Here is a 25,931-nt window from a genome sequence, read left to right as displayed (position 1 = left end):
TTCCAGGAACAATTGACTTTCAAATTTATGAACTCGGAAATTTTTTGTCTCTTGATTGCCACAAAATTTTTGAATTCTGCTAACTTGTTTGGGTTTACCATGTGTTGTTGTTATTATTATTATTATTATTATTATTATTATTATTATTTCTTTGTACTGAAGGCCATATTACAAGAAATAATGAAGCCCCTATGGTTAGAATGAGGTAAAAATCTATATGCTGGTTAATGCCTTGCCTAGAATATGAGATATTCCATGTTGTGTAATCTTCTGTAGATTTTGTATTTTGATGTTACCTAGGATATTTCTTCATCACTTTCTTTATAAGTCCCAGGGCTCCCAGCACTACTGGTATTGCTGTGGCTTTCCTTCCTCACATTTATCCAAGTCTCCTTTCAAGGTTTTTATATTTCAACAGTTTTCAGTTACCTTTCATCAGGTGTTTCTTTCACTTGGGATGGAAATGTCAGTAAGTAGGTAACTTTTTAAAAATTTTACATTTTTTTTTACCTTGATGACGAAGTCTGATGGCTTTCATCTCATGACCTCTCTGTATTGGTATGTCCCACAGGACTATGATTTTGTCTTTTTCTCCTGCTGTTTGTGGCTCATTCTTGTACCATTCTTCTATTGTGTTAATGTTGAATGTTGTTTTTATGTAACCCGTAGGACTCCTCTGTTAATCAGTCTTATGTATTTTTCACTGGACCCTGTCAGAAGACAAATCAATAAAATTATATCTGGAACAAAATCAGCTTGTTGTTAGTAGATGTATTTGACAGTGACACACACACATATATATATATTATTGCACACTCTCATCAACATTATATAAAAGGGAAAAAAATTAACTCCAAATGTAAAACAACAAGAAAACATCAGCATTGTGAAAAGGCATAAGGAAAACTTGAAGGTGTTTGCAGCAAAACATCACATTGACAATTAAAGTCACATTTTATTGTGATGTCACTTATCTGAAGCAAAGTTCAGTTAATCATAATGAGTTTCATACCACACTGAGTGCAATAAAAGAAATAAATCAACAGTCATTAAGTGAAATCAATCACAGCCATTCTTTGGCGTGCACGTAGCGGTGATATGAGGTGGTGTGTTTTGTTGCAGGCTTGCACAGGGTGGTGGTCATCATGCTACCCTTCAGTCTGGTCTTGCTGGTGTTTGGCTGGATCTTCGGACTTGTCAGTTCTTTGGCTCGTAGTCCAAACCTGTTGTCCGGATCAGGATGCTACTTCCTCTTCTGCAGTAAGTCTGTGCAGAATCTGTTATATTTTCCATCACATTTTCATGTGATCTTGTTTTGAAGTAGCTGGATTTTGTAATGTGCGGCAATGTGTCCATGCGGTAACAACACTTGGCTGTGCTGCATCAGTGAGATGCCAGCTGAGGCTTAGTGTGCAAACATATTATATTACAGTCAACACACACACCTCTGTGTGAGATAAAAAATCTAATTACACTGAGTAAGATAATGATTTTTTGTTGTTGTTGTTTTTTACCCAAACTTAGAGATGGGGCTTTTATTGTGAAAATACTTATTAAAACAGTAGAGTACATTTCTTGCATCTTCACCTTTTTAGTATTTGAACAGTATATCAACAATTAACTAATTACTTAGATTCATTTATAAAATAAAAAAATGAAAATGTAATTTTTATTTAAATTTTATTTCATTAAATATTTTCTAAATGTTACAGCGCCACATAAAAAGAAGAAACCCTGATTACTTAGTACCAATGATTTTCTGAGAATGATCATTCTTGGTACTTATTACCCATGTTTGTGAGCTGCATTTATGAAATCAAATCAGCAGGTATTTTTAGTACAGATGATGGGCAGAGCTGATCAAATTTTGTGGCATGACTGCTGATCATCATAAAGCAGAAGAACTTATCAGGAGAGATGTTGTTCATGGAAATAATTTTGAAATCATTTGGCATCACTGTATTTCAAATAATGCCTTTATTTTATTTTTTTTAATTATGGGGGGGTCTGAAATTAGTGGGATTAAATAAATACTACATGATATATTACACAGAAAATAGATCTTAGAAACACAAGTGAGATATTTCTGAAAATAAAGTACAAATATCTAGTTTATCAAATATCTATTAATCATCTGTTTATTCCCCAACTCCTCCCAGGTCCAATTTCAGCCGGAAATGTGCATTAAAAACCCCAAATGGCCCTTAAAGGGCTTTTTCCCTCCCAAAGGTCAAGCTCTAAGGGCGTTTTTTTTTTTTTTTTTACTCCAATGTTCACCAACCTTGGCACACATAGTATGTAGGTTAGTTATGAAACTGCCAAGACGAGATTAAATTTGCCAAAGGTCAAACATTGGGGTCAAGGCATATGAGTCAAAGGATAAAACTTAACTTTATTAATCATGAGCTTTACTGTGCTGTTAATCTGTGCTGTACCTTCTGCCACAGAGAACAGTTTATTACTGTAAAAAGAACACAGACCTGACTGAGCTGATCTGCTCTGATTACATCAGGTACAAATGGAATATGTGCTGAGGACCAGAACTGGGAAATGTTGCATTAGTGATTTGCACATTGCACAGTGATGCATGAAGTTTTGTGCATTTGCCTCCCAAACAGAATGCTCCTGGCTGAAGCCTGGCCTTGTCTCACTTTCCTTATACAGCTGGAGTTGCTTTTGATAAGCCAAACCAACTTATGGATTCCAAACTGAAACTCCTGTGGTGACCCTGAGCAAAATGAAAGGAGGCCCATGAACTTTCATTGAAGTGTTTAACTTTTTGTTTTCTTTTTTGTTTGTTTGTTTTATTGAGGGATTACCAGCCCAGTCTTGCATTTTTGTTTTATTGTGATACCGGCACAAAATGCGTCACATTTATGTGACACGGTCAAGTTTCAGTCACTAATTTTAACCTTAACCATAAGCCCGACGACACCAATCATGAACTTCATTCACAGTTTTTAAATTATAAGCTTCATTCACATTTATTAATCTAGGGATGAGCGAGTACACCACTATACAGTATGTATCTGTATCTGTTCAACCATCTAAAGTATCTATATCTGCATGTGTGTCAGTGTGCATGTGTGTGTGACTGAGTGAGAGGGAGAGAGAGAGGTTGTTCTAAAACTGTTTATTTTTAATGATCTGTGTGAACTTGGTGATTCATGCAAACATCCAGTGATGGCAAACAGGGAAATATGTCAGCCTTATTCACTGTATTCTTCTCAAAAGCACCGCATTCAGTTTGAGCAAAGTTTTCCAACTTACTTACTTATATCACCAGTCAAACTAAGAGCAAACTAACAGTTAAAAAAAAATGCCCTGACCAGAGTGGAGGCAGTGACCGACAACACGAGCTGTTTTCAGCTCTGTCTTGTCAAATGCACTGTGTACGTTATGAAATAAGTTCACCAAGTAACTTTAAATATTATACAAACCAAAAGGAGGCAAATTGAAGAAAACCTAAGGAGTACTGAGAGAGCAACGTGAGGTAGAATCAAGCCAAGCACAGAGAGATCAGATCCTGTCTGTGTGTGTGCGCACGGAGGCTGCAGAGATGTGTCTGTGTAGGGAGAGGCGGGCGCTGTGAGTGACTGGCCAATCACAGAGTGTGAAGACAGTCAGTTAGCCAATCAGGTATTGACGAGTTTTACTCGTATCATGCTCGTGCTCATCAAAAATGCTTGATCCGTACCAGATACTCGTCTGAAATGAGTATCCCGCTCAACCCTACATTAATCATGACCTTCATTCATGTTTATGAATCAAGTGTTTAATTCACATTTATTAATCATGAGCTTCATTCACATGTATTAATGATGAGCTTAACTCATGGTTTTGGTTTTTAAATCAGGAGCATCATTCATTAATGAAGAATTTTATTCACAATCATTCATCATGAGCTTTATTCATGTTTATTAATCAGGAGTTTCATTCACATTTATTAATCAGGAGTTTTATTCACATCCATTAATCAGGAGTTGCATTCATATTTATTAATCAGGAGTTTCATTCACATTCATTAATCAGGAGTTTCATTCACATTCATTAATCAGGCGTTTCATTGACATGTTTAAACAGGAGTTTCATTATCATTCATTAATCAGGAGTTTCATTATCATTCATTAATCAGGAGTTTCATTATCATTTATTAATCAGGAGTTTCATTATCATTTATTAATCAGGAGTTTCATTCATGTTTATTAATCAGGAGTTTCATTCACATTCATTCATCTTGAGTTTCATTCACATTCATTCATCTTGAGTTTCATTCACATTCATTCATCTTGAGTTTCATTCACATTTATTAATCGGGAGTTTCATTTACATTTATTAATCGGGAGTTTCATTTACATTTATTAATCGGGAGTTTCATTCATATTTATTAAACAGGAGTTTCATTCACATTTATTAATCAGGAGTTTCATTCACATTTATTAATGAATAATTTAATTCACATTCATTCATCATGAGCTTCAATCACAATCATCAAGAGTTTCATTCGTATTAAACAGGAGTTTCATTTACATTTATTAATTGAGAATTTCATTCACATTCATTCATCATGAGCTTCATACATATTTATTAATCAGGAGTTTTATTCACACTTATTAATCAGGTGTTTCATTCACATTCATTAATGATGTGCTTCATTCATGCTTATTAATCAAGAGTTTCATTCATGTTTATGAATCAAGTGTTTCATTCACATTTATTAATCATGAGCTTCATTCACATGTATTAATGATGAGCTTCATTCATGGTTTTGGTTTTTAAATCATGAGCATCATTCATTAATGAAGAATTTCATTCACAATCATTCATCATGAGCTTTATGATGAATGTTTATTAATCAGGAGTTTCAGTCACATTCATTAATCAGGAGTTGTATTCAAATTCATTAATCAGGAGTTTCATTCACATTCATTAATCAGGAGTTTCATTCACATTCATTAATTAGGAGTTTCATTCACATTCATTAATTAGGAGTTTCATTCACATTCATTAATTAGGAGTTTCATTCACACTTATAATCAGGAGTTTCATTCACACTTATAATCAGGAGTTTCATTCACACTTATTAATGAAGAATTTAATTCACATTCATTCATCATGAGCTTCATTCGTATTAAACAGGAGTTTCATTCATCATGAGCTTCATACATATTTACTAATCAAGAGTTTTATTCACATTTATTAATCAGGTGTTTCATTCACATTCATTAATGATGTGCTTCATTCATGCTTATTAATCAAGAGCTTAATTTGCAATCATTAATCATGAGCTTCTTTCATATTTATGATTCATAAGCTTCATTCATGATTGTTAATCAGGGGGTTCATTCACATTTATTAATCATGAACTTCATTCATGGTTTTTAAATCATGAGCTCCAGTCACATGTAACAAACTTGATCTTAAATAATGATTATTAATCATGAGCTTCAAACCAGTGGTGTCAAAAGTACACACATTTGTTACTTAAGTAGAAGTATAGATACTGCAGTTTAAAAACACTCTGGTAAAAGTTGAAGTATCAACTTGACCTCTTTACTCAAGTAAAAGTGAAAACGTATGTGCTCCAAAACCTACTTAAAGTATAAAAGTATAAAGTAACCTTTAAAAAAAAAAAAAAAACAGGTAGATGCCACTATATGAATTGAAAGCTTAATTTAAAAACTGATTCGTTCTACATGTGGCCCAAGACCCAAAACCCAAAATTACTCCCCAACACCACCTGCACGAAAATGTTTCAATTCTAGAAGCTCTGAAATGCAATCTGGGACTATTCCAGACAATAAACTGCAGTGAGTGCAGCATCCATTTAGTGAAGGAAAAAAACAAAACAAAAAAAACCACAACTTTCCTTATTCAAATTCATTCCAGTAGTATTCTGCTCTTACTAGGATGCAGCAGTTTTCTAGTTTGGCAGATAGTTCTGGAGAAAATCACTGAAGAAATTAACAAATTGAAAATATGGTTTGACCGAAACAAACTGTCATTAAATAAGACAGGGATGAAGTGGAGGTGTAGGAGCCACTAGGTGTTCACAGGAAACACTTATTTATTTATGTATGTATGTGTAGCGGGATGAAAGTCCCAGGTCCCAATTGAAAAGACGTTCCCTCTAGCTTGGTTTCGATCCCCACCGTCGTCCCGGCCACGAAGGTCCTGCTGCTTCAATCGTATTTATTTATGTATGTTCATTGCTTTTATATTTTCTGTAGTGTTTCTATTCAGGTTCTTTTTGCCTCTTTCTCTAAAATTGTATATAATAATCATTAGATTATTAATATATAAACAAAAATAAATTTAAGAAATATTACAATTTGAAAACAAATGCACCCGAACGTGATGAGAGCTGCAATTGCTTAATGCTAAGTTTTAACATTGAAAATGCCATAGACATGCTAACGCATTAGCATCGCTCCCGTTTTTAAGTTATAAAATACATCTATCAACTGTTTCAGAAGACCATAACAGGTCGGTTTAACATAGAAAAGGTAAATAATACTCACAGAAGTATGCTCTTTAGGGTTTTAGCGGGGGAAAATTAAGCGAAAGAAAGAATAAACGAAGCAATAGGTTGAAGCATTGCTTCAATCTGCAAACCACTGCTTCGATTGGTTCACGGTTCAAAACAAAGCCGTGCTGCAGAAAAGATGATTACAGGCGCACATGACGTGAAATATAATATACACTCAACAAAAATATAAACGCAACACTGTTGGTTTTGCTCCCATTTTGTATGAGATGAACTCAAAAATCTAAAACTTTTTCCACATACACAATATCACCATTTCCCTCCAATATTGTTCACAAACCAGACTAAATCTGTGATAGTGAGCACTTCTCCTTTGCTGAGATAATCCATCCCATCTCACAGGTGTGCCATACCAAGATGCTGATTAGACACCATGATTAGTGCACAGGTGTGCCTTAGACTGCCCACAATAAAAGGCCACTCTGAAAGGTGCAGTTTTATCACACAGCACAATGCCACAGATGTCGCAAGATTTGAGGGAGCGTGCAATTGGCATGCTGACAGCAGGAATGTCAACCAGAGCTGTTGCTCGTGTATTGAATGTTCATTTCTCTACCATAAGCCGTCTCCAAAGGCGTTTCAGAGAATTTGGCAGTACATCCAACCAGCCTCACAACCGCAGACCACGTGTAACCACACCAGCCCAGGACCTCCACATCCAGCATGTTCACCTCCAAGATCATCTGAGACCAGCCACTCAGACAGCTGCTGAAACAATCGGTTTGCATAACCAAAGAATTTCTGCAGAAACTGTCAGAAACCGCCTCAGGGAAGCTCATCTGCATGCTCGTCGTCCTCATCGGGGTCTCGACCTGACTCCAGTTCGTCGTTGCAACTTTGCACAGCCATTGAAGAGGAGTGGACCAACATTCCACAGGCCACAACTGACAACCTGATCAACTCTATGCGAAGGAGATGTGTTGCACTGCATGAGGCAAATGGTGGTCACACCAGATACTGACTGGTATCCCCCCCCCCCAATAAAACAAAACTGCACTTTTCAGAGTGGCCTTTTATTGTGGACAGTCTAAGGCACACCTGTGCACTAATCATGGTGTCTAATCAGCATCTTGATATGGCACACCTGTGAGGTGGGATGGATTATCTCAGCAAAGGAAAAGTGCTCACTATCACAGATTTAGACTGGTTTGTGAACAATATTTGAGGGAAATGGTGATATTGTGTATGTGGAAAAAGTTTTAGATCTTTGAGTTCATCTCATACAAAATGGGAGCAAAACCAAAAGTGTTGCGTTTATATTTTTGTTGAGTATAAGTGTACTTAAGTACAGTAACGAAGTATTTGTACTTCGTTACTTGACACCTCTGCTTCAAACACAAATCCATTTTCTATACCTGTTAACTCCAATTAAAGGTCACTTGGTGGGGGGGGGGGGGGGGGGGGGTTAGGGGAGGTGGAGCCTATCCCAGCAGTCATAGGGTGTGAGACAGGATTCAACCTGGATAGAACGCCAGCCTGTTGCAGGATCACATGTAGATAAACAAACGCATTCACATGCACACTTACAGTCAATTTAAAGTTTCCAGTCTACCTAACCTGCATGTCTTTGGATGTGGGAGGAAGCCGGAGCACCCGGAGGGAACCCACATAAACACGGGGAGAACATGCAAACTCTACACAGAGAGGCCCCAGGTAGGAAGCGATCCCACAACCTCCTCGCTGTGAAGTAACAGTGCTAACCACTAAGCCACCGTGTGGCCAAATTTTAAATCATGAACTTTATTTAGGATTATTAATCAGGAGCTTCATTCATGTTTTTTGATCACATGCTTCATTTGTGGATTTTAAATCATGAGCATCTTTAATGGTTTTTAAAACACGAGCATCTTTCATGTTTATTGATTGTGAGTTTCATTTATTATGTTTAATTAAGAGCTTCATTGATGTCTCGCGGCTAAAAAGCAAGCTGATTCAATGCATTCAGGGTCCTTGTTCTATTTTTCTCGGGGTGCATCAGTCAGAGCAGTGAACATTTTTTCCTGTTTTCATGGTGTTTTTGGGGGGAGAAAGAGGGTTGCACCAGTAAAACACCTCTCAGTGCCAGGTCTGCTCTTAAAGTGATTTTCTTAATAAAGTGGAGATTCTGTTAATAAGCTGCAAATTAAATAAATATGAGATCATTCATCTCAAATTTAAATGCAAAAGGTAATCAGGCGAGATGTTAATTTAATTTTCCTGCAGCTTGTTTGCGTTGAGGTGGAGATAACTTATGGACATTAGGCATGTCTAAAAGAGACACAAGAATTAAATAGTAACACAGTGCATTATTTTCTGCAGACATCATACATATACAGTGAGGAAAATAAGTATTTGAACACCCTGCAATTTTGCAAGTTCCCCCACTTAGAAATCATGGAGGGGTCTGACATTTTCATCTTAGGTGCATGTCCACTGTGAGAGACATAATCTTAAAAAAAAAAAAAAAAAAAAATCCAGAAATCATAATGTATGATTTTTTAATAATTTATTTGTATGTTACTGCTGCAAATAAGTATTTGAACACCTGCCAACCAGCAAGAATTCTGGCTCTCACAGACCTGTATTAATCGCACCTGTTTGAACTTGTTACCTGTATAAAAGACACCTGTTCACACACTCAATCAATCACACTCCAACCTGTCCACCATAGCCAAGACCAAAGAGCTGTCTAAGGACACCAGGGACAAAACTGTAGACCTGCACAAGGCTGGGATGGACTACAGGACAACAGGCAAGCAGCTTGGTAGAAGACAGCAACTGTTATGATTATTTATTAGAAAGTGGTAGAAACACAAGATGGCTGTCAATCTCCCTCGGTCTGGGATTCCATGCATGATCTCACTTTGTGGGGTAAGGATGATTCTGAGAAAGCTCAGAACTACACAGGAGGACCTGGTCAATGACCTGAAGAGAGCTGGGACCACAGTCACAAAGATTACATTAGTAACACATGATGCTGTCATGGTTTAAAATCCTGCAGGGCAGCAAGGTCCCCCTGCTCAAGCCAGCACATGTCCAGGCCCGTTTGAAGTTCACCAGTGACCACCTGGATGATCCAGAGGAGACATGTGGGTCATGTGGTCATGTGGTCAGATGAGACCAGAATAGAGCTTTTTGGAGTCAACTCCACTTACCATGTTTAGAGGATGAGAACAACCCCAAGAAAACCATCCCAACCGTGAAGCATGGAGGTGGAAACATCATACTCTGGGGGTGCTCTTCTGCAAAGGGGACAGGACGACTGCACCGTATTGAAGGGAGGATGGATGGGGTCATGTATTGCAAGATTTTGGCAAACAATCTCCTTCCCTCAGTTAGAGCATTGAAGATGGGTCATGGCTGGGTCTTCCAGCATGACAATAACCCCAAACACACAGCCAGGGCAACTAAGGAGGGGCTCCGTAAGAAGCATTTCAAGGTCCTGGAGTGGCCTGGCCAGTCTCCAGACCTGAACTCAATAGAAAATCTTTGGAGGGAGCTGAAACTCCAAACCTGAAAGATTTGGAGAAGATCTGTATGGAGGAGTGGACCAAAATCCCTGCTGCAGTGTGTGCAAACATGGTGAAAAACTACAGGAAACGTTTGACCTCTGTAATTGCAAACAAAGGCTACTGTACCAAATATTAACATTGATTTTCACAGGTGTTCAAATACTTATTTGCAGCAGTAACATACAAATACATTATTTAAAAAATTGTGATTTCCGGATTTTTTTTTTGTTTGTTTTTTTTAGATTATGTCTCTCACAGTGGACATGCACCTAAGATGAAAATTTCAGACCACTCCATGATTTCTAAGTGGGAGAACTTGCAAAATCGCAGGGTGTTCAAATACTTATTTTCCTCACTGTATAACATATACTGCATTTTATAATATGGTCATTTGTAATTTTGTGCAAAATGGTCTCCTTTGCGTTTCTCTTTCTGACAAGTATGCATTGTTTTTAACTTTTTTTAACAATTTGCATTACATAAATTAACATTTACAATGTGAAGTAGCCAAATTATGACAAAAATGATTTTCATTGATGCCCTCACATAAATAGTGTGACAAATTCATATGAATTCTACAAATTATTGCTGCCATTATAAACTGTGACAGCTTTACAAACTAAACCTGGCAACATTAGTAGAAAACATGACAATGACTGATGTCACTATCTATGCAAACTCCATTTTAAAGCTGCTATCTGCCTCTGTGTGCAGAATCATGGTGTTGTGGATTCACATTTGCCCTCATGCACCAACCAGACAATAATATTGTTTCCTGGGGAGGAGGCTTTCTGTTTGATGAAATTTTTTATCATGCTTCATTGCAACAATTGTTAAAAAGCAATGAAAGAAGCAATGAGACTTGGTGAGACAATAATAATCATTCACTATGTGCTTTGATTTATTCTTTAGTTCCATCAGCCTGTTTGAACAAATCACCACTATGTCTGCAGGAATCAAGCCCTAGGCCATGCACCAATTAACGTTAGTGGTGGTCATCATTCCATTAAAGTAGAGCCACAAATGATATTTTTCCAGGTGTACGAGGTGGTTTGCTCTATGGTAAAGAAATTTACAGCGTTTTTTTCCACTCAATATCCTGTTTGTAGCCAGCTTATCCTCGCTTCGCTGTAATTAATGGCCCCTTCACACATAGTACGAATGTGGTTGAATTGCGCATGAAGCAAGAATCATATTCAATATGGGTAAAATCGTAGCTGCCTCTACTGCCTCATACACCTGTTGCTACAACTATTTGCGCACACCATCGAACCCTCTCGCGGCAAGTGTCGGACCAAATTCCAGGTGACACACACGAACATCTAACACCGTCTGTTGTGTGGGCCGCTGAAGAGGAGGTACTGCTGGCCCACCACCATCAGATGGCGCCCTGCTTGAAGTGCGGGCTTCAAGCACGAGTGGGCGTCGGAGCAACCGGGAGTGACAGCTGTCACTCATCCACAGTTCATCACCACCACCATAAAGGCCGGACTACAACTCCACCTCCCCGCCGAGAAATCAGCCACTAGAGAGGTAATTTCTCTGCTGACTTAATACTGAACAATAGTCTGAACTCTTTTGCAGCCGTTTTCCTGTGGTGTTTGCCTTATCTGTGGGATTGGCGTTTGGTGTGATCAGCGACGGCTTCGCTTCACACCCCAACCAGATAAGTGGTTAGACAGGAGCTGCACGAGTGTGTGATTGGAGGTGGAGGTGCTCCCTCCCAAAAGAACACAGACTGTGGGATTACTGAGTGTGCGAACTCACACTCATCAATACTGTTTCTGTTCTCTGCCAGCAGTACCAGGTCTGACAGCTGGAGACGGTGGCCACCTGGGGATCCAGGACTTGGCGGCTCCGGTGTTCTTCAGATCCGTTGGCGGTGAAGGCCGTGTGGGATCCGGCTCGGTTCGGGACGGACGTCTCCTATCCTCAAGCCTGCCCACACATCATGCTACATATAATTGTCTGTGGTACCAAAACTGTATGTCTGTATTCCATTGTGCACTTCACAACATTAAATTGTTACTGTTAGACTTATCCATTGTCCATTCATTTAACACCCCCTGTTGTGGGTCCGTGTTCCTACACCTTCACAACACCGTCCCCTTGGCAGTTAGAAAATGTGTGGCCATTCAGACTATTATCACGAAAACCGTCAGCAGACAATCACTGTCGAGCTGGATGTGAAACTTGTCTAAGTGCCCAATGAGTGTGGCTTTGCAAACACACGCAGTCACACATTGGTGTGTGTGCTGAACTGACAGGGGGTGTGTCCGCCCACAGGAGCGGCTGTGGAGATCTGTGGTTCTGGATGTCACATCTGGGGAACACATACCGTGTTTGGACGGACATGAACTAACAACTGCCCACTGTGACGTGCATGTGTCTGCTTGCTGTCATCACGTGGACATACATAAAAACATATCGCTGTTGCAATGGGTTGCAGCGAGCACACACACACCACGCACATTGACAGGCTGTCCCGGGTGACACGGACCATCAGATCATAACACACAGCAGGCAATCTGAATGTCACGTCACCCATGTGAGCTCTGTTTGACATGACACGGTGTCAGTCCTGTGGCGTGCTGTCCACAAGACACGCATGTCGGGCAGAACATGTGCAAGGACCGGCTGGACACGCTGCCAGCAGATGTGGACAAGAGCGCCCTGTTTCTCATTCATATCATTTCATGACTGTATGTCTGTGACCATAGGTCATCTACAGAGGAACAGACAGATCATACTTGTATTGCCCGCTTGATAAGAGGGATTCAATAAAATGCGGTGTTTTTATATGGTGTGTGGTTTTATTTTTTTTAAATACGTCAATGTCCTTCTTGATATCAGGCATTTTCCCAAATGTTTTACAGGACAACGATGGTAGCTCAGTGGTAAAGTTTCTGGCTGGCAATCAGAGCTTTTGGAAAGTGCAGGCTTGAATCCCTTGGGTGGCATGTATTTTTTAATTATTTTCACAGCCCCTGAGCGATGTGGTTACACATGTTGCAGCTGCTCACACTGTGTTCCCACGTGCACAAAACTGTCATAGCATGTATCTTGAAATTTTTGTTTTTTATCACAGCAGCTGCGCAATGTGTAACTACATCACGCAGCTGCTCCCCCTGTGTTCCCGCCTGCACAAAACCATCACAGCGGCATTGTGCATGCCTGCCTGTTGGCTCAATGTTTTCGTGGTTCACTCATATGAGCTGTTCCGCTGTGATTTGCCCTGATTTGTACTTAGTTGTACCTTGTGTGAAGAGGCCCTAATATTCAAATTCCTTATATTTCTGGTCTGCCCATTTGATTAAAAAAAAATATTAAATCTTAAAATTGTTAATTATTTTGGTGACCCTTTGAATGAGGTCCAGTGCAATTTAATTCAATGTCCGATTTTAATATAATATATTAGTGCCTCCGTGTGAGGTGCTATTAATCCCAAATTATTAAATTAAGTGATTTAACTTCACAACATATTATTGTGGTGCCCCGTTGCAAGGTATAATAAATATTCAAATAATTATCCTTATATTTGTTACACTGTTCTGGTTACTGCCTGCATTCATGGGTTTGCGTCAGAACTACCATCACAACAATGTACTAATGTTTTTTCATTACTTAATTACACTTTGCAACATTATCTATTTATGATTGTACATATGGAACCCTTTTGTTATTTTTAATTTACCAACCATTTTGTCTTTAAAAAAAAAAAATTGATTGTGGGACATCAATGATATACTGTATGTGTAATCCAGCCTTCGAAGGCTGCAGCCCTGAATTAAGACACAGATTTTGAGTTCATGTAAAATTTTCAGTCAGCCCCTGACATCATATTTTGAAGTTGATTCAGGTTTAATTTTGTGGTGTGGTAATGCTAACTGCTATGTCAGACGTTTGCAGATGTTTTTGATAAAATCTCAGGCCTTCATTCTCTTGGCAGATTTTCCGACGCTGCGTGGATTTGTTGAGTGCTCCACAGAGTGGATCCTCTGAAGGGCAGGGCACGTTTCTCCAAATCTGACGTGCTTTCTCTTTTTCTATGAATGATAAATTACCTGACATAATTGACAGTGACTGAAAAGTGCCGACAGTTGGTGATTGAATGGTTTAATATGAGTTTGAAGAATTGCAAGATTTGAAGCTTGATTTCATAGATCTGTAAAGGGTTGGAATGAATGCACTTGAATCAGCAGCAGTGGAGGATTGCTTTTTTTCGTGTTTGCGTGGGGGGGTAGCTGTGCTGTGAAGGGTTCATCTGCTGAGCAAATAAATACAGCATCCACCAAAGAATGCATCTAAGATATTTGATTGTAAAATTCTGTGTGGTTGAAGAGAAATGCATGAAAGCCAGTAGTAGGTCTTATTATGTACTTCCCTGTCTGTGCTGGCAGGCAAACCACCCTGTGTCTCCAAGAAGAGACAGCTAATTTCATGCTTGGTAAACCAGTGTCTTGTCCACATCAGTCCACAAAGGCAGGCAGGCATCACACAAGCTTTTCCACCAACGAACCAACTTATGGTGATCAATAAACAGAAAAAAGAGTGATTTCTTACTTATCTTATTGACGACATCATTACTTTCATTGGCATGGTATTTTAGAGAGGGAGAGAGAGAAATGGTTGAAATAGAAAAACAAGTTTTGTTTGAGCTGAGTGCCAGAGATGACCTTTAGAATGCTTTTGGAATTCCTGTTATATTTCAGCCCTGTTTTTACTGGCCTCTAAAAAATTCTCACAGGCATAAATGACATTTTCAACACATCTGACATTTCCATCTTCAAAATGACTGCAATTTATAACATATGCAGTCATACAAACAATATTTGTATGGTATTTATAACATGCTTTCTAAGATTTGTGCTTTCCACAGCCATTTTGCTGGATGAACTGCATCACCTGTTTCACTTTGGCCTTGTTCAGACTGTGAATAAAAACCTGATTTATGCCCATATGCAATTTGAACTTGGTTTATGTTGCAAGTCAGTGAAAAGTTGCATGAAATCTGTTGTTGGAAAGGCAGCTCCTGCATGCATGTGCCAATCAGAAGGTTTCAGCATGTCCCTGAAATCAGCTGCTGCAGCAGAGCATATCTAAGGACAGCAGAGGACCTTTGTGCAGTGTGCTTCATTGCTTAAAACCCATTCACGCACAGCCTGTACCCTCTGTGCTGTGGTGTGCTGGGCAGACTAAGCACAACTGCATTACTAATCACTCTCCGATTACATGCCTTATGCAGTTCAACTATTGTCTCACCATCACCCAATCCAACATCTTTTTTTTTTTTTTTCCCAAATCTGTTTCAAGCCTCATTTGTAGGTGGTGTGAAATACAATTCAAATCACTTTTTTGTTTTGCAAATCTATTTTGGTCTGAACTCTCACATTGAATTGGTGTGTTTCATTACGTCTGTGACTTTTCACGCCATGCACCAGTCATGTGGTGAGAGCTGCGGTGGGAAATGTGCACTCCCTTCACCACACACACACACACACACTCACTGCCCTTCCTTGCCTCTCTTCTCCAGTCAGTTTTCACTCCCTGCCCTCTCCAAAATAGAAAAGAACATTCAACCTGACATGGGTTTACAGGGAGGTCCTGCCCTTATTCAACTGAAAGCCAGTTAAGGTAAGACAAAAAACAAAACAAAAAAACAAACAATGCATACACACACACGCGCGCACACACACACACACACACACAAACCCAAACTAACCCTGTGTCAAATGTTTTCCAATATAAACCTATAAATATATCAATACATATACAGTGTATCCAGAAAAAACAATTCACCGCACTTCACTTTTCCCACATTTTTTATGATGCAGACTACAAAATGGATGAAATAATTTTCTCAAATTTTTACACACAGTAACCCATAATGACCAGTTTTATTTATTTATTTATTTATTTATTTATTTAGATTTTTGTAAATATATTAAAAACAAAAAAACTAAGAAATCATATGGATTCACAGCCTTTGCCATGAAGATCAAATTGAGTTCAGGTGTGTCCTGTTTCCACTGATCATCCTTGAGATGTTTCTACAGATTAACTGAAGTCCACCTGGGGTAAATTCAGTTAATTGGACATGATCTGGAAAAGCACACACCTGTCTTCATATAATGTCCCACAGTTAATAGTGCATGTCAGAGCGCAAATCAAGTATGAAGTCAAAGGAATTATCAGTAGACCTCCAAGACAGGATTGTCTCAAGGCTCAAATCTGGAGAAGGGTACAGAAGCATTTCTACTGCTTTGATGGTCCCAATGAGCGCAGTGGCCCCCAGAGCCACCAGGACTCTTTTTAGAGCTGGCCACCTGTCTAAACTGACGGCAGATGACCAAGAACCCGATGGTCACTCTGTCAGAGCTCCAGCATTCCTCTGTGGAGAGAGGAGAGCCTTCCAGAAGAACAACCATCTCTGCAGCAATCCACCAATCAGGCTTGTATGGTAGAGTGGCCAGACAGAAGCCACTCATTAGTAAAAGGCACATGGCAGCCCACCTGGAGTTTACCAAATGGCACCTGAAGGACTCTCATGAGAAACAAAATCCTCTGGTCTGAGACAAAGACTGAACTCTTTGACGTGAATACCAGGTGTCATGCTTGAAGGAAACCAGGCACTGCTCATCACGTAGCCAATACCGTCCCTACAGTGAAGCGTGGTGGTGGGATGTTTTTCAGCAGCAGGCAGTGAGAGACTAGTACGGATTGAGGGAAAGATGAATGCAGCAATGCAGAGAGACATCCTGGATGAAAACCTGCTCCAGAGTACTTTTGACCTCAGACTGTGTTGTGAATACTTATGTACATGTGATGTCTTAATTTTTCATTTTTAATACATTTTCAGAAAAAACTTTTTTCATGTTGTCATTATGGGGTGTTGAGTAGAATTTTGAAGGAAAAATGAATTTTGTCAAATTTGGAATAATGCTGTATTAAAATGTGGAAAAAATGAAGCACTGTGAATTCCTTCTGGATGCACTGTAAACTTGCCGTAAACTTACTAAGTAACGCGTTACCGGCATCACTGGTCTGTTATTAGGATTAATTCAAAATTACTGCACAGATTTTGATGAAATTTTGACCACAGATAGATATTATGACAAGGAAGACTTCACTGAATTTTTGAGGTGATCCGGATCCAGATTCTGGATCAAGATTTCACTTTTGTATAAAGTATTGAACTTATTCCCATTGTGCTCCTCTATACAAAATAATTTAAAAGCATAAATCCAGATTACACAGTGGAGGGGCTGCCAGACCCAATCAGCCACTTCTAGAAACGCTGTTCCTCTCCGATCATCTCAGTTATTTTGGTATGCTCCCAGCGTGACTTCCACGAGGAATGTCAGTTCATTTTTTTTTCTCATATCACACACAATGTACTTTCAGTCATCACTGTTATAGTCCTCTCACGATTCTCGCACATTGAGTCGCGGAGACTACATTCAGAGGGCTTCGCGATGCCTGCGATGGCTTTGAGAGTATGTGGCAAGAACCTTTGTTGCCAAGCCAAGTTGAAGTGTTCAAAATTCAAGTGTGATGCATGGGACACCCTGTGTGGCGTGAGGCGATAGCGACACCCAGCAAACATCGTGTGAATTCTCAGAAATTCTCTCACAAATGCTGTTCGCAAGCAATCACAGCCCACTGAGATAGTACGCTTACTGTGGTGCACAACTCACCTTCTTGTAACTGAAGTCACTGTCTTCAGAAGATTTCCAGACTTTCACATAAAAATTGTGTATTAAAATGATGACTAGAGACAGTGGCAGTCCTAGAGTGGTTTACTCCCCAGGCGAAACCCCCTGCGTGCGCCCCCCCCCCCCTCCCCCCCGCACACACTAACATGGCCACCACCTCCGCCCCACCACCCATGAAAACACTAACTTCGTCCAGAACACCCACAATCCCACAAATTAACTCAAAGCAGCTATTTTGAAGAACAAATTTCCGGTTTTAATGACTACTGCAATAACAAACACAAAGAAATTGGCACAGTCTAATGTGTCATCATCCATGGACTTATCTGCAATGATCATCTCAAAAGTTAGCAGGAGGCATCATAATTGTTTGCCACAGTGCTCACTATCCGTGATGTGAAATTCCATCTAGTAGGAGCATTTCTGGGCAACCTTGAGCAGCCTGCAGACTCAAGAAAAGACATCCTCTTTGTGGATTTTGAGAAAAATGTGGCAAACCCAGATAAGCATTTAGCCCCCTGAGACAGAACCAGATTCAGTCTGTGTGCATAGCAATGCACAAACATTGCACTGGGGGCTATTGCTTTAACTTTGGCCTGCAAACCATTGAGAGCTGAAGCCATGACAGCAGCCATGGCTTCTTCGTAAGGAAGACTATCAAATGGCTTTGCCAAAATCCGGTCCACAACATTCAAATTGTCTGCCATTATGTGCAGCTTGCTGCCTAGCTAGCTCGCTAGCTGGGACTGGCGCGAGGCTAGTGTGACGTTTGTCCACCTGTGAGTGCTTTGTGACGGTGGAGGAGCTCAGCAGCACCCGCTGCTCGGTAGGGACAGAAACTGCGATAGAAGTCAGAAAGAGTGATAGAAGTCAGTCTCCAAACACAAGCAGCTACAAAAAACTCACCAGAAATAGAAGCTCGATTTGTTGCTAGTCGTTTTTAACAAAGAAAATGCCGCTAAGAGGATTAGGAAAGTCTCCAATTCAACTGAGAACAGAATGAAAATTAAAAAATGCTCCCACGGATGTTTACACCAAAAGATCGCTGATTCGCTCATTTTGCTGTCAATCAAAAAGGGATTCAGCCTCAGACAGATCATCCAATCATCATGCAGAAGTTGAGCGTCCGGGCTGGCCGAGGCCAGCCCACTGCCTCATAGACCCCCAGACACGCTGAGCGTCCGATGGGCGGGACAAAGCCCAGCATTTATCCAATGACTCGTCTCGTTTCGCTGCATGCTTTGTGTCACTATTGAACTCTGTGGACCGTTTAAAGCACTGTGAAGCTGCGGGAATGAGTGAGGGGAAAGCCGCTTCGTTACCAGTTATAAGAAGCTGATTCTGAACAAAAGTTGAGCGCGTTGTAACCACGAACAGGACAATCCCCCCACCCCGTTTTTTTTTTTTTCCCCTGCACGATCATGACGCCCACCCCCCCCCCCCCCCGCGTCGGCCCGCCTCCAGGACCGTCCCAGACTACAGAGTTCGTATCTAACTTCCCACACTACCTCCAGGATGGGTTTACAATCTGTGGCTGTAACCCCCAGAGTTACAGCTGTCCCTGATTGTACAAGTTTTGACCTTTGGATGACGTGGTTTGCAAGCCAGGCCATCCTTTGTCACATATTTCTGTTCTTCTTTCCCTTGTGCCTGTTTTGCAAATGAAGCACACCACTTGTAACCCATTGGAGGATGAAACCTGCAGCTGTCATCTTAAATGATCAGAAAATTAACAGAGGTTACTTGCAGCAGAAAACAACCCCGTTCTGAAGCGTGTCAGGCCTCCCTCTTCTTCAGTCCCGTACTAAACCTCAGGCAGGAATCACACGTAGAACTCAGTATTCAAGATATTTAGGGGTCAACAATCAATTGCAGGTTATTCTGGTCAGCCAATCTCCACAGTAAACACTATATGGGAGATTGGTTCTGTCAGGGAACATAATTTAAAAACAAATCACGACAGAAACTTCACACACCAGAGGCACCTCCGATTAATTTTACAATCACTTTGCCAAAATAATTTGCATAATAATGGCTTTAGTGAAGCTGCTGAAATCCTAAAATTAAGAGTACAATAAATGCCCAAGTAAATCGATTATTCATGTAGTTTAAAATCCTCAAAAGATTATGGGAATATCATTATTTTGGCAAATGAATGTTCGCCAGCTACACAATGATGTCATTGTAATTATATGTTGGTAATTATATGTTGTAATTATATGTTCTCCAGGTTGCTCAGAGTCACCACAGCTGATCCAGAATGGATCCACATGTTCATTTGGCACAAGTTTTACAACAGATGCTCTTCATGATGCAACTCCAGAAGTAGAATGAGACCATGCAGGGCAGGCTTTGGGAGTCAAGAGTGTTGCCTGACACCAATAATGTAATAGCATCATAGTAAAAATTGGTTAAATACACCTAAATTTTGCCCAAGGCCAAAATATGGACATCGGGTATTGCAAAGAGTTTGCGTCCCTCTGTCCATCTGTGTGTGCTCAGCATAACTCCATCCCTATTACTGCCAGGGTCTTCAAATTCACAGGAAATATTCTTGGGACACAGACCTTGGACAGGTTCAAAGGTGGCTAACTGTGACCTATTTTAAGGGGTCAGTAGGTCACATTCTTTCTACACACTCTTTCATTGATTACATGCTCAAGGTGCCTTGACACTTGCACGAATTTGATCCACGCACAGGTACGCAATCTGCCGTGCACGAGAGTAAACTCATTGTAAACCATTGTTAACTGTGCGCACCTTCATTCAAGTACGCAAAGAAAATTGTAGTGCAATTAATTTAATTTCATTGTTTGGAATGAATGGTACCTCACAGGGGCACCATTACAATGTAGCAAAATTCTAAATGGCCTCACACGCGGGCACCATTATACATGTAGCAAAATTACATGCCTCGCAATGGAGGGACCAATAAATATGTACTGAAAGTATTGCTAAACTCCCAAATTAGATTGGCCTCGACCTCATTTAATGGGTCACCAAAATAATTAACAATTTGAGGGTTTAATAATTATTATTTGATTAGATATTATTCTAATCTCCTCAGGGGCACCACCTATTTAAAGCATAGGTACTTTAAACATTCATTAATTTATCAGTCTCAAATTAATCAATCAGTCTCAATTTAATTAATCAGTCTCAGGTCTGAAAGTCTGAATTCTACGATACGATTCACCAAAGATTTCCTTCTGAACACAAAAATGAACCACAGCAGAAATACATTACATTTTATTTACAATTATACAAGAAATGAACATTTTACTGGCATTTTTGTGTTTTGGAAACAATTTGCTTACTCATGAGATGATGAAAGAAAGTGGAGAGATAAAGCTTAAAGACTTTAAGTAAATAAATCTGATTAGAATTTAGTGATGAAATTTGAAGCCAATTATTATTAAGAAAATTATCAAACATATGAATATGTTTAAAAAGAAGAAGCCACTTTGCATCCATTGACAACAAAACCCTTTTTCTGGACCCTTTAACTGGGTCACTTAGCTGATCCGTTGAAGAGGTGGTTCGGATGACCCATCCGTCCGTCGTTGATGTAGGCTGTTTGCGGCGCGCTCACTTGGGTCAGGGGTTAACTCAGTGGTCTCCCCGGGTGATCCCAAAGGCTTGTGTCGGCTGGCTTTACCAACAGGATGGCTGCTTGCAGTCAGGTCGTCAGCTTGTTGGACCCCAGACGTGGAAGGCATTTGTTGAACATGGTTTCTGGTAGCTTTTAAAAAGTTTACTGGAGCCAGATTAAAAGTCTTTGTGAATTTAGAAAAAGTAAAACGTTAAAAGCAGCGCTGTAAAATTAGCCAGAAAAGGAAAGTCGCTTTTCTGTAAATTCGCTATTATTTTGAAAAGTTCAGCTCGGAAGTTCTCTTAAAAATTTGAAAGACTTGATGGATCTTAAAACGTCAGGCTATTACTTTGTTAAAAGTTTGTCAAAGAATAACAATGAATCAATGAAGCCACGTGGTAGCTTTAGCTTAGTTAGCATGGGGCCTTGTTGACCCAAAAATGAATTTAAGCATTTAAGAAGAAAAGAAGAGAGGAAGAGAGTTGCAGAGTGCTCCAAGAGAGTTACAAGAGCGGGAGACGAGAGAGGGAAACTCTGTTCTAACTTTTAAAGGGGACTTACATCATTAAACTCCGTCCATTTAGTGTGTGTAATTTCACAGAAAACTTCATGTGTTAGAAAGGCAGACAAAAATGATTCAATTATTTAAAAACATTAACTATTTTGGCATACTATTTATTCTAACCCCTGCCACATTTCTCCATGTAATGTGGAGTTGCGTCAAGAAGGGCATCCGGCGTAAAACCTGTGCCAATTCTACATGCAGATCCACCTTGGATTTGCTGTGGCGACCCCAAGTGCAAACAAGGGAGCAGCCGAAGGGACTTACTTACTTACTACATTTATTCTAAGACACTCAAATGGATACACATTATTAATAGTCACTTAAACACCTCCTTTGGATAAACACAATACATCACCATCAGCATATTGATAATGCAGAAAGATCACACTTAAACACATACATCAGTTACAAGGAACACATGTCAATAAAATGGAATGATTACATGCAAAGCATTTTGTTTGATTAATCAATACAAACAACATTAGAAGTTTTTATATATGAATAAAATAATACTGATGTAATTTTTTATTTTCAATCAATTTTTTTTATATAGCGCTGAATCACAACAAACAGTTGCCCCAAGGCGCTTTATATTGTAAGGCAAGGCCATACAATAATTATGTAAAACCCCAATGGTCAAAACGACCCCCTGTGAGCAAGCACTTGGCTACAGTGGGAAGGAAAAACTCCCTTTTAACAGGAAGAAACCTCCAGCAGAACCAGGCTCAGGGGGGGGCAGTCTTCTGCTGGGACTGGTTGGGGCTGAGGGAGAGAACCAGGAAAAAGACATGCTGTGGAGGCTTAAGCAAAGATCTTTAGCTTCACTTAGAGATAATAGCTGGTTGTCAAGGCCCAAAGTTTATGACCAAGTCTTATCAGTGGAGAGATCCTCTTGCAGTCTTGAGAGGTTCTGGCCTTGGCGTGAGGCCATAAAAGATCGACTCTTTGGGCCTGAGTAAGTTCAGATTCTGATGTGAAGCCATTATAATGTCATGTAATTCATAGTGACTGAAATTTAACCGGTAAACAAGCAAGGGTTCCTTTGAAGAACTTTGAGTTACAGGCCTGTTGTGGAGCAAGAGTTGGGGCCTTCAGGGGGAGGTGTCCAAAGCTTATCTTCCAGATGGGCACCAGGAATTTCTCAGTTGAGAGTGAAAGCACAGTCTCTGTCCTCAGCTCAAACCTCAGGTTTTTGTTGAGAAAGCATTAATGTATGTATTTAATTAGGGTGAATCGAGGCCATGCGCTACAAATTTTGAATTGTTCAAAATCTCTGTTATGCATTAATTGTGTGAACTTTATGTGAAAATTTAAATACAACCCCAATTCCAATGAAGTTGGGACGTTGTGTAAAATGTAAATAAAAACAGAATACAATGATCTGCAAATGCTCTTCAACCTATACTCAACTGAATATACCACAAAGACAAGATATTTAATGTTCATACTGATAGCTGGGACAGTGGTATGTTTACCACTGTGTTACATCACCTTTCCTTCTAACAACACTCAATAAGCATTTGGGAACTGAGGACACTAATTGTTGAAGCTTTGTAGGTGGAATTCTTCTTGCTTGATGTACGACTTCAGTTGTTCAACAGTCTAGTGTCTCCGTTGTCATATTTTGCGCTTCATCAACTTTCCCTGTTGTTTGGTGCCCTGTTCCAACTTTTTTGAAATGTGTTGCAGGCATCCATTTTAAAATGAGCAAATATTTGCACAAAAACAAAAAGGTCTATCAGTTTGAACATTAAATATCTTGCCTTTGTCATGTATTCAATTAAATATAGGTCAAAGAGGATTTGCAAATCATTGTATTCTGCTTTTATTTACATTTCACACACCATCCCAACTTCACTGGAATTGAGGTTGTACAAATATTTACCTTTTAGAGTATTCCAAATGTGTTCTCCACCTCATGATGCGCAGGAGAGAGAGAGAGAGAAGCTGCTGCTGGAACGATCCTCTGTGATTCCAGAAGCGATTAGAGGTGTTTTCTTCAGCCAAACTCTGAGAGAAAATGATTAATCTGCTGCAAAATAATTATTTTATATACGCAGTGTGCAGCAGCACAAAGTGCGGCATCCAGATAGAAACATAGCAGGTGGCATTCTCACAATGAATTGTGCGGAAGTGCGGGGTTAAATGCGTGCAAGTGTCAAGGCACCTTCACACGGCCGAGCATACTTTAGCATATCCTGAGATGTGAAATTTTTTGCTCACATTGTGTCTGTATCTCTGTATCAACAGGTCTTTTTACCCTGTGTGGGATCAGCATCTACATCAGATACTCACAGCAGGCCATGGAAGAGTTCCAGCGCATCGTGCCCCCAGAAAACCTCACTTATGTGGACGTGTCCTTTGGCTGGTCCTTTGCCATAGCCTGGCTCTCCTACAGCCTGGAAGTGGCCACTGGTTTGCTGCTGATGCTGGCTGCCAGAGTAACCCAACTGAAGGGACACTATGATTCTGGTGTAGCTTTTGCTATGGTATAGATTAAATTAAAGGTACAGTGTGTAAGATTTAGCATCATCTAGTGGAGATGTTGCAGAATGTGCCAGGTTATGCTAGCGGTCACAATTTTCTTTCCGTTCATGTTATTGCTTCTTTAGTGAAGGGGATTCACACTCTCTTGTCTTCTCTTGTGATAATCAATATATATGATCCTTCATTTCATAAAATAATTGCTCTCAAGTTTGGTAGCCTGCACAAGTAGCCATAGAAAATTGAAAGGTGAGCATGCACCAATCAATCTTTTTTCTTCAGTCTTCTGGCTCTTTTGGGCTGCTGTATTAACATGGCGGTAACACGGTCGCTTACATGAGAGGACCCAGTGGTGGCGCCAAGGGGGGGCTTGGGGGGGCTTAAACCCACTCAATAATGAGCCAAGCCCCCCCTCAGACCCCCCAATAATTCTGCCAATAATGTGAATAGCAACTGACATATATGTGGATCTCAAATGCAGTTTTGCCCTGAGAATGTCTCAATATTGTGTAACTGAGCAAAGTGATGAATGTGTGTGTTCGGTTATCCACCAATGCTGAATCACCCTTCACAAACAGAAATCAAAGGATATTTGTAAATCACGCTCTGTGCATTTGCAAGTATTAATGAGACAAATTTAAAGCCATACTCCAAAAATTTAGCTTTCCTAAATATTTATTACGGCCACTCTTAAAACTTCACTTATCTTTATTTATGCCTATGTGCAAGTTTACTGAACTTGCAATCATTCTAAGTGATGTGTGTGTGCATTGATACCACATTTTCGAGGAGCACGGGTGACTAAAACATATACCTTGGTATTTATAAAGCACTTTACTATATATTGTTCATTTCGACAACATATTGTGGAGCCCCTCCAACTTTTACCCAAGCTCCCCCTCAGCCCCCCCAACAAAAATTTCCTGGAGCTGCCACTGAGAGGACCTGCTCCCATCTAGATATTAAGGGCTCATTCTCAGTGCTGCCATAGTAACTTTGAAAAGTTACTTTATTAGTTACTTTAAACAGCTACATTTTACAGTTACTTTAAACAGTTACTTCATTAGTAGCTGCGAACAACTTGTTGGCAGCTGCTGAATGTAACTAATGAAGTAACTAGTTATCTACCATGGTTATTTTTAAGTTTGAGTACTCAGAAAAGTAACTATTTATTTGTAAACACCAACACACACTTTACATTGACTTGTGTTGGTTTTTAAATAGAATGAATGAATCAACCAGTGTGAACGGAGGCTCAGTTTACCCATAATCCCTTTGGGCATCTGTGTGTGTTTTGTTCAAAAGTTCAGAATTAGTGCATTATTTAAAAATTAAAAGATATGTCTTATATTTTCATTTTGTACAAATTACAGTTGACATTTATGTAGTTATTCTATCTGGACTAATTTGATTTATAAATCAAAACCATAGGTCAAACCTGCTTTCCTTTTCAAGACATTTGCCTATGGCTGGACCACTGTATGCTGTCAAGGTAAATGATGCTTCCCTACACCAGTGGCCAGGGTGCACAGTGAGT

At 39.8% G+C, this 25,931-nt stretch overlaps 1 protein-coding gene across 1 annotated transcript in view; it reads left to right on the top strand.

Moving 5' to 3' along the window:
• LOC117527801 (transmembrane protein 235) overlaps positions 1–24,672 on the top strand; it is a 42,807-nt gene extending 18,135 nt beyond the window's left edge. The window contains exons 3-4 of the mRNA XM_034190298.1: positions 1,123–1,260; positions 24,161–24,672. Of these exons, the coding sequence (XP_034046189.1) occupies positions 1,123–1,260; positions 24,161–24,405 (383 nt within the window). The 3' untranslated portion in view covers positions 24,406–24,672. The remainder of the gene's footprint in view (positions 1–1,122; positions 1,261–24,160) is intronic.
• Positions 24,673–25,931: the final 1,259 nt, after the last annotated feature.

This window comes from Thalassophryne amazonica, chromosome 16 (assembly GCF_902500255.1).
Source record: "Thalassophryne amazonica chromosome 16, fThaAma1.1, whole genome shotgun sequence".
Taxonomy (NCBI): domain Eukaryota; kingdom Metazoa; phylum Chordata; class Actinopteri; order Batrachoidiformes; family Batrachoididae; genus Thalassophryne; species Thalassophryne amazonica.
The sequence above is the reverse complement of the archived record's forward strand: the minus strand, read 5'-3'. Positions and strand labels throughout refer to the sequence as shown.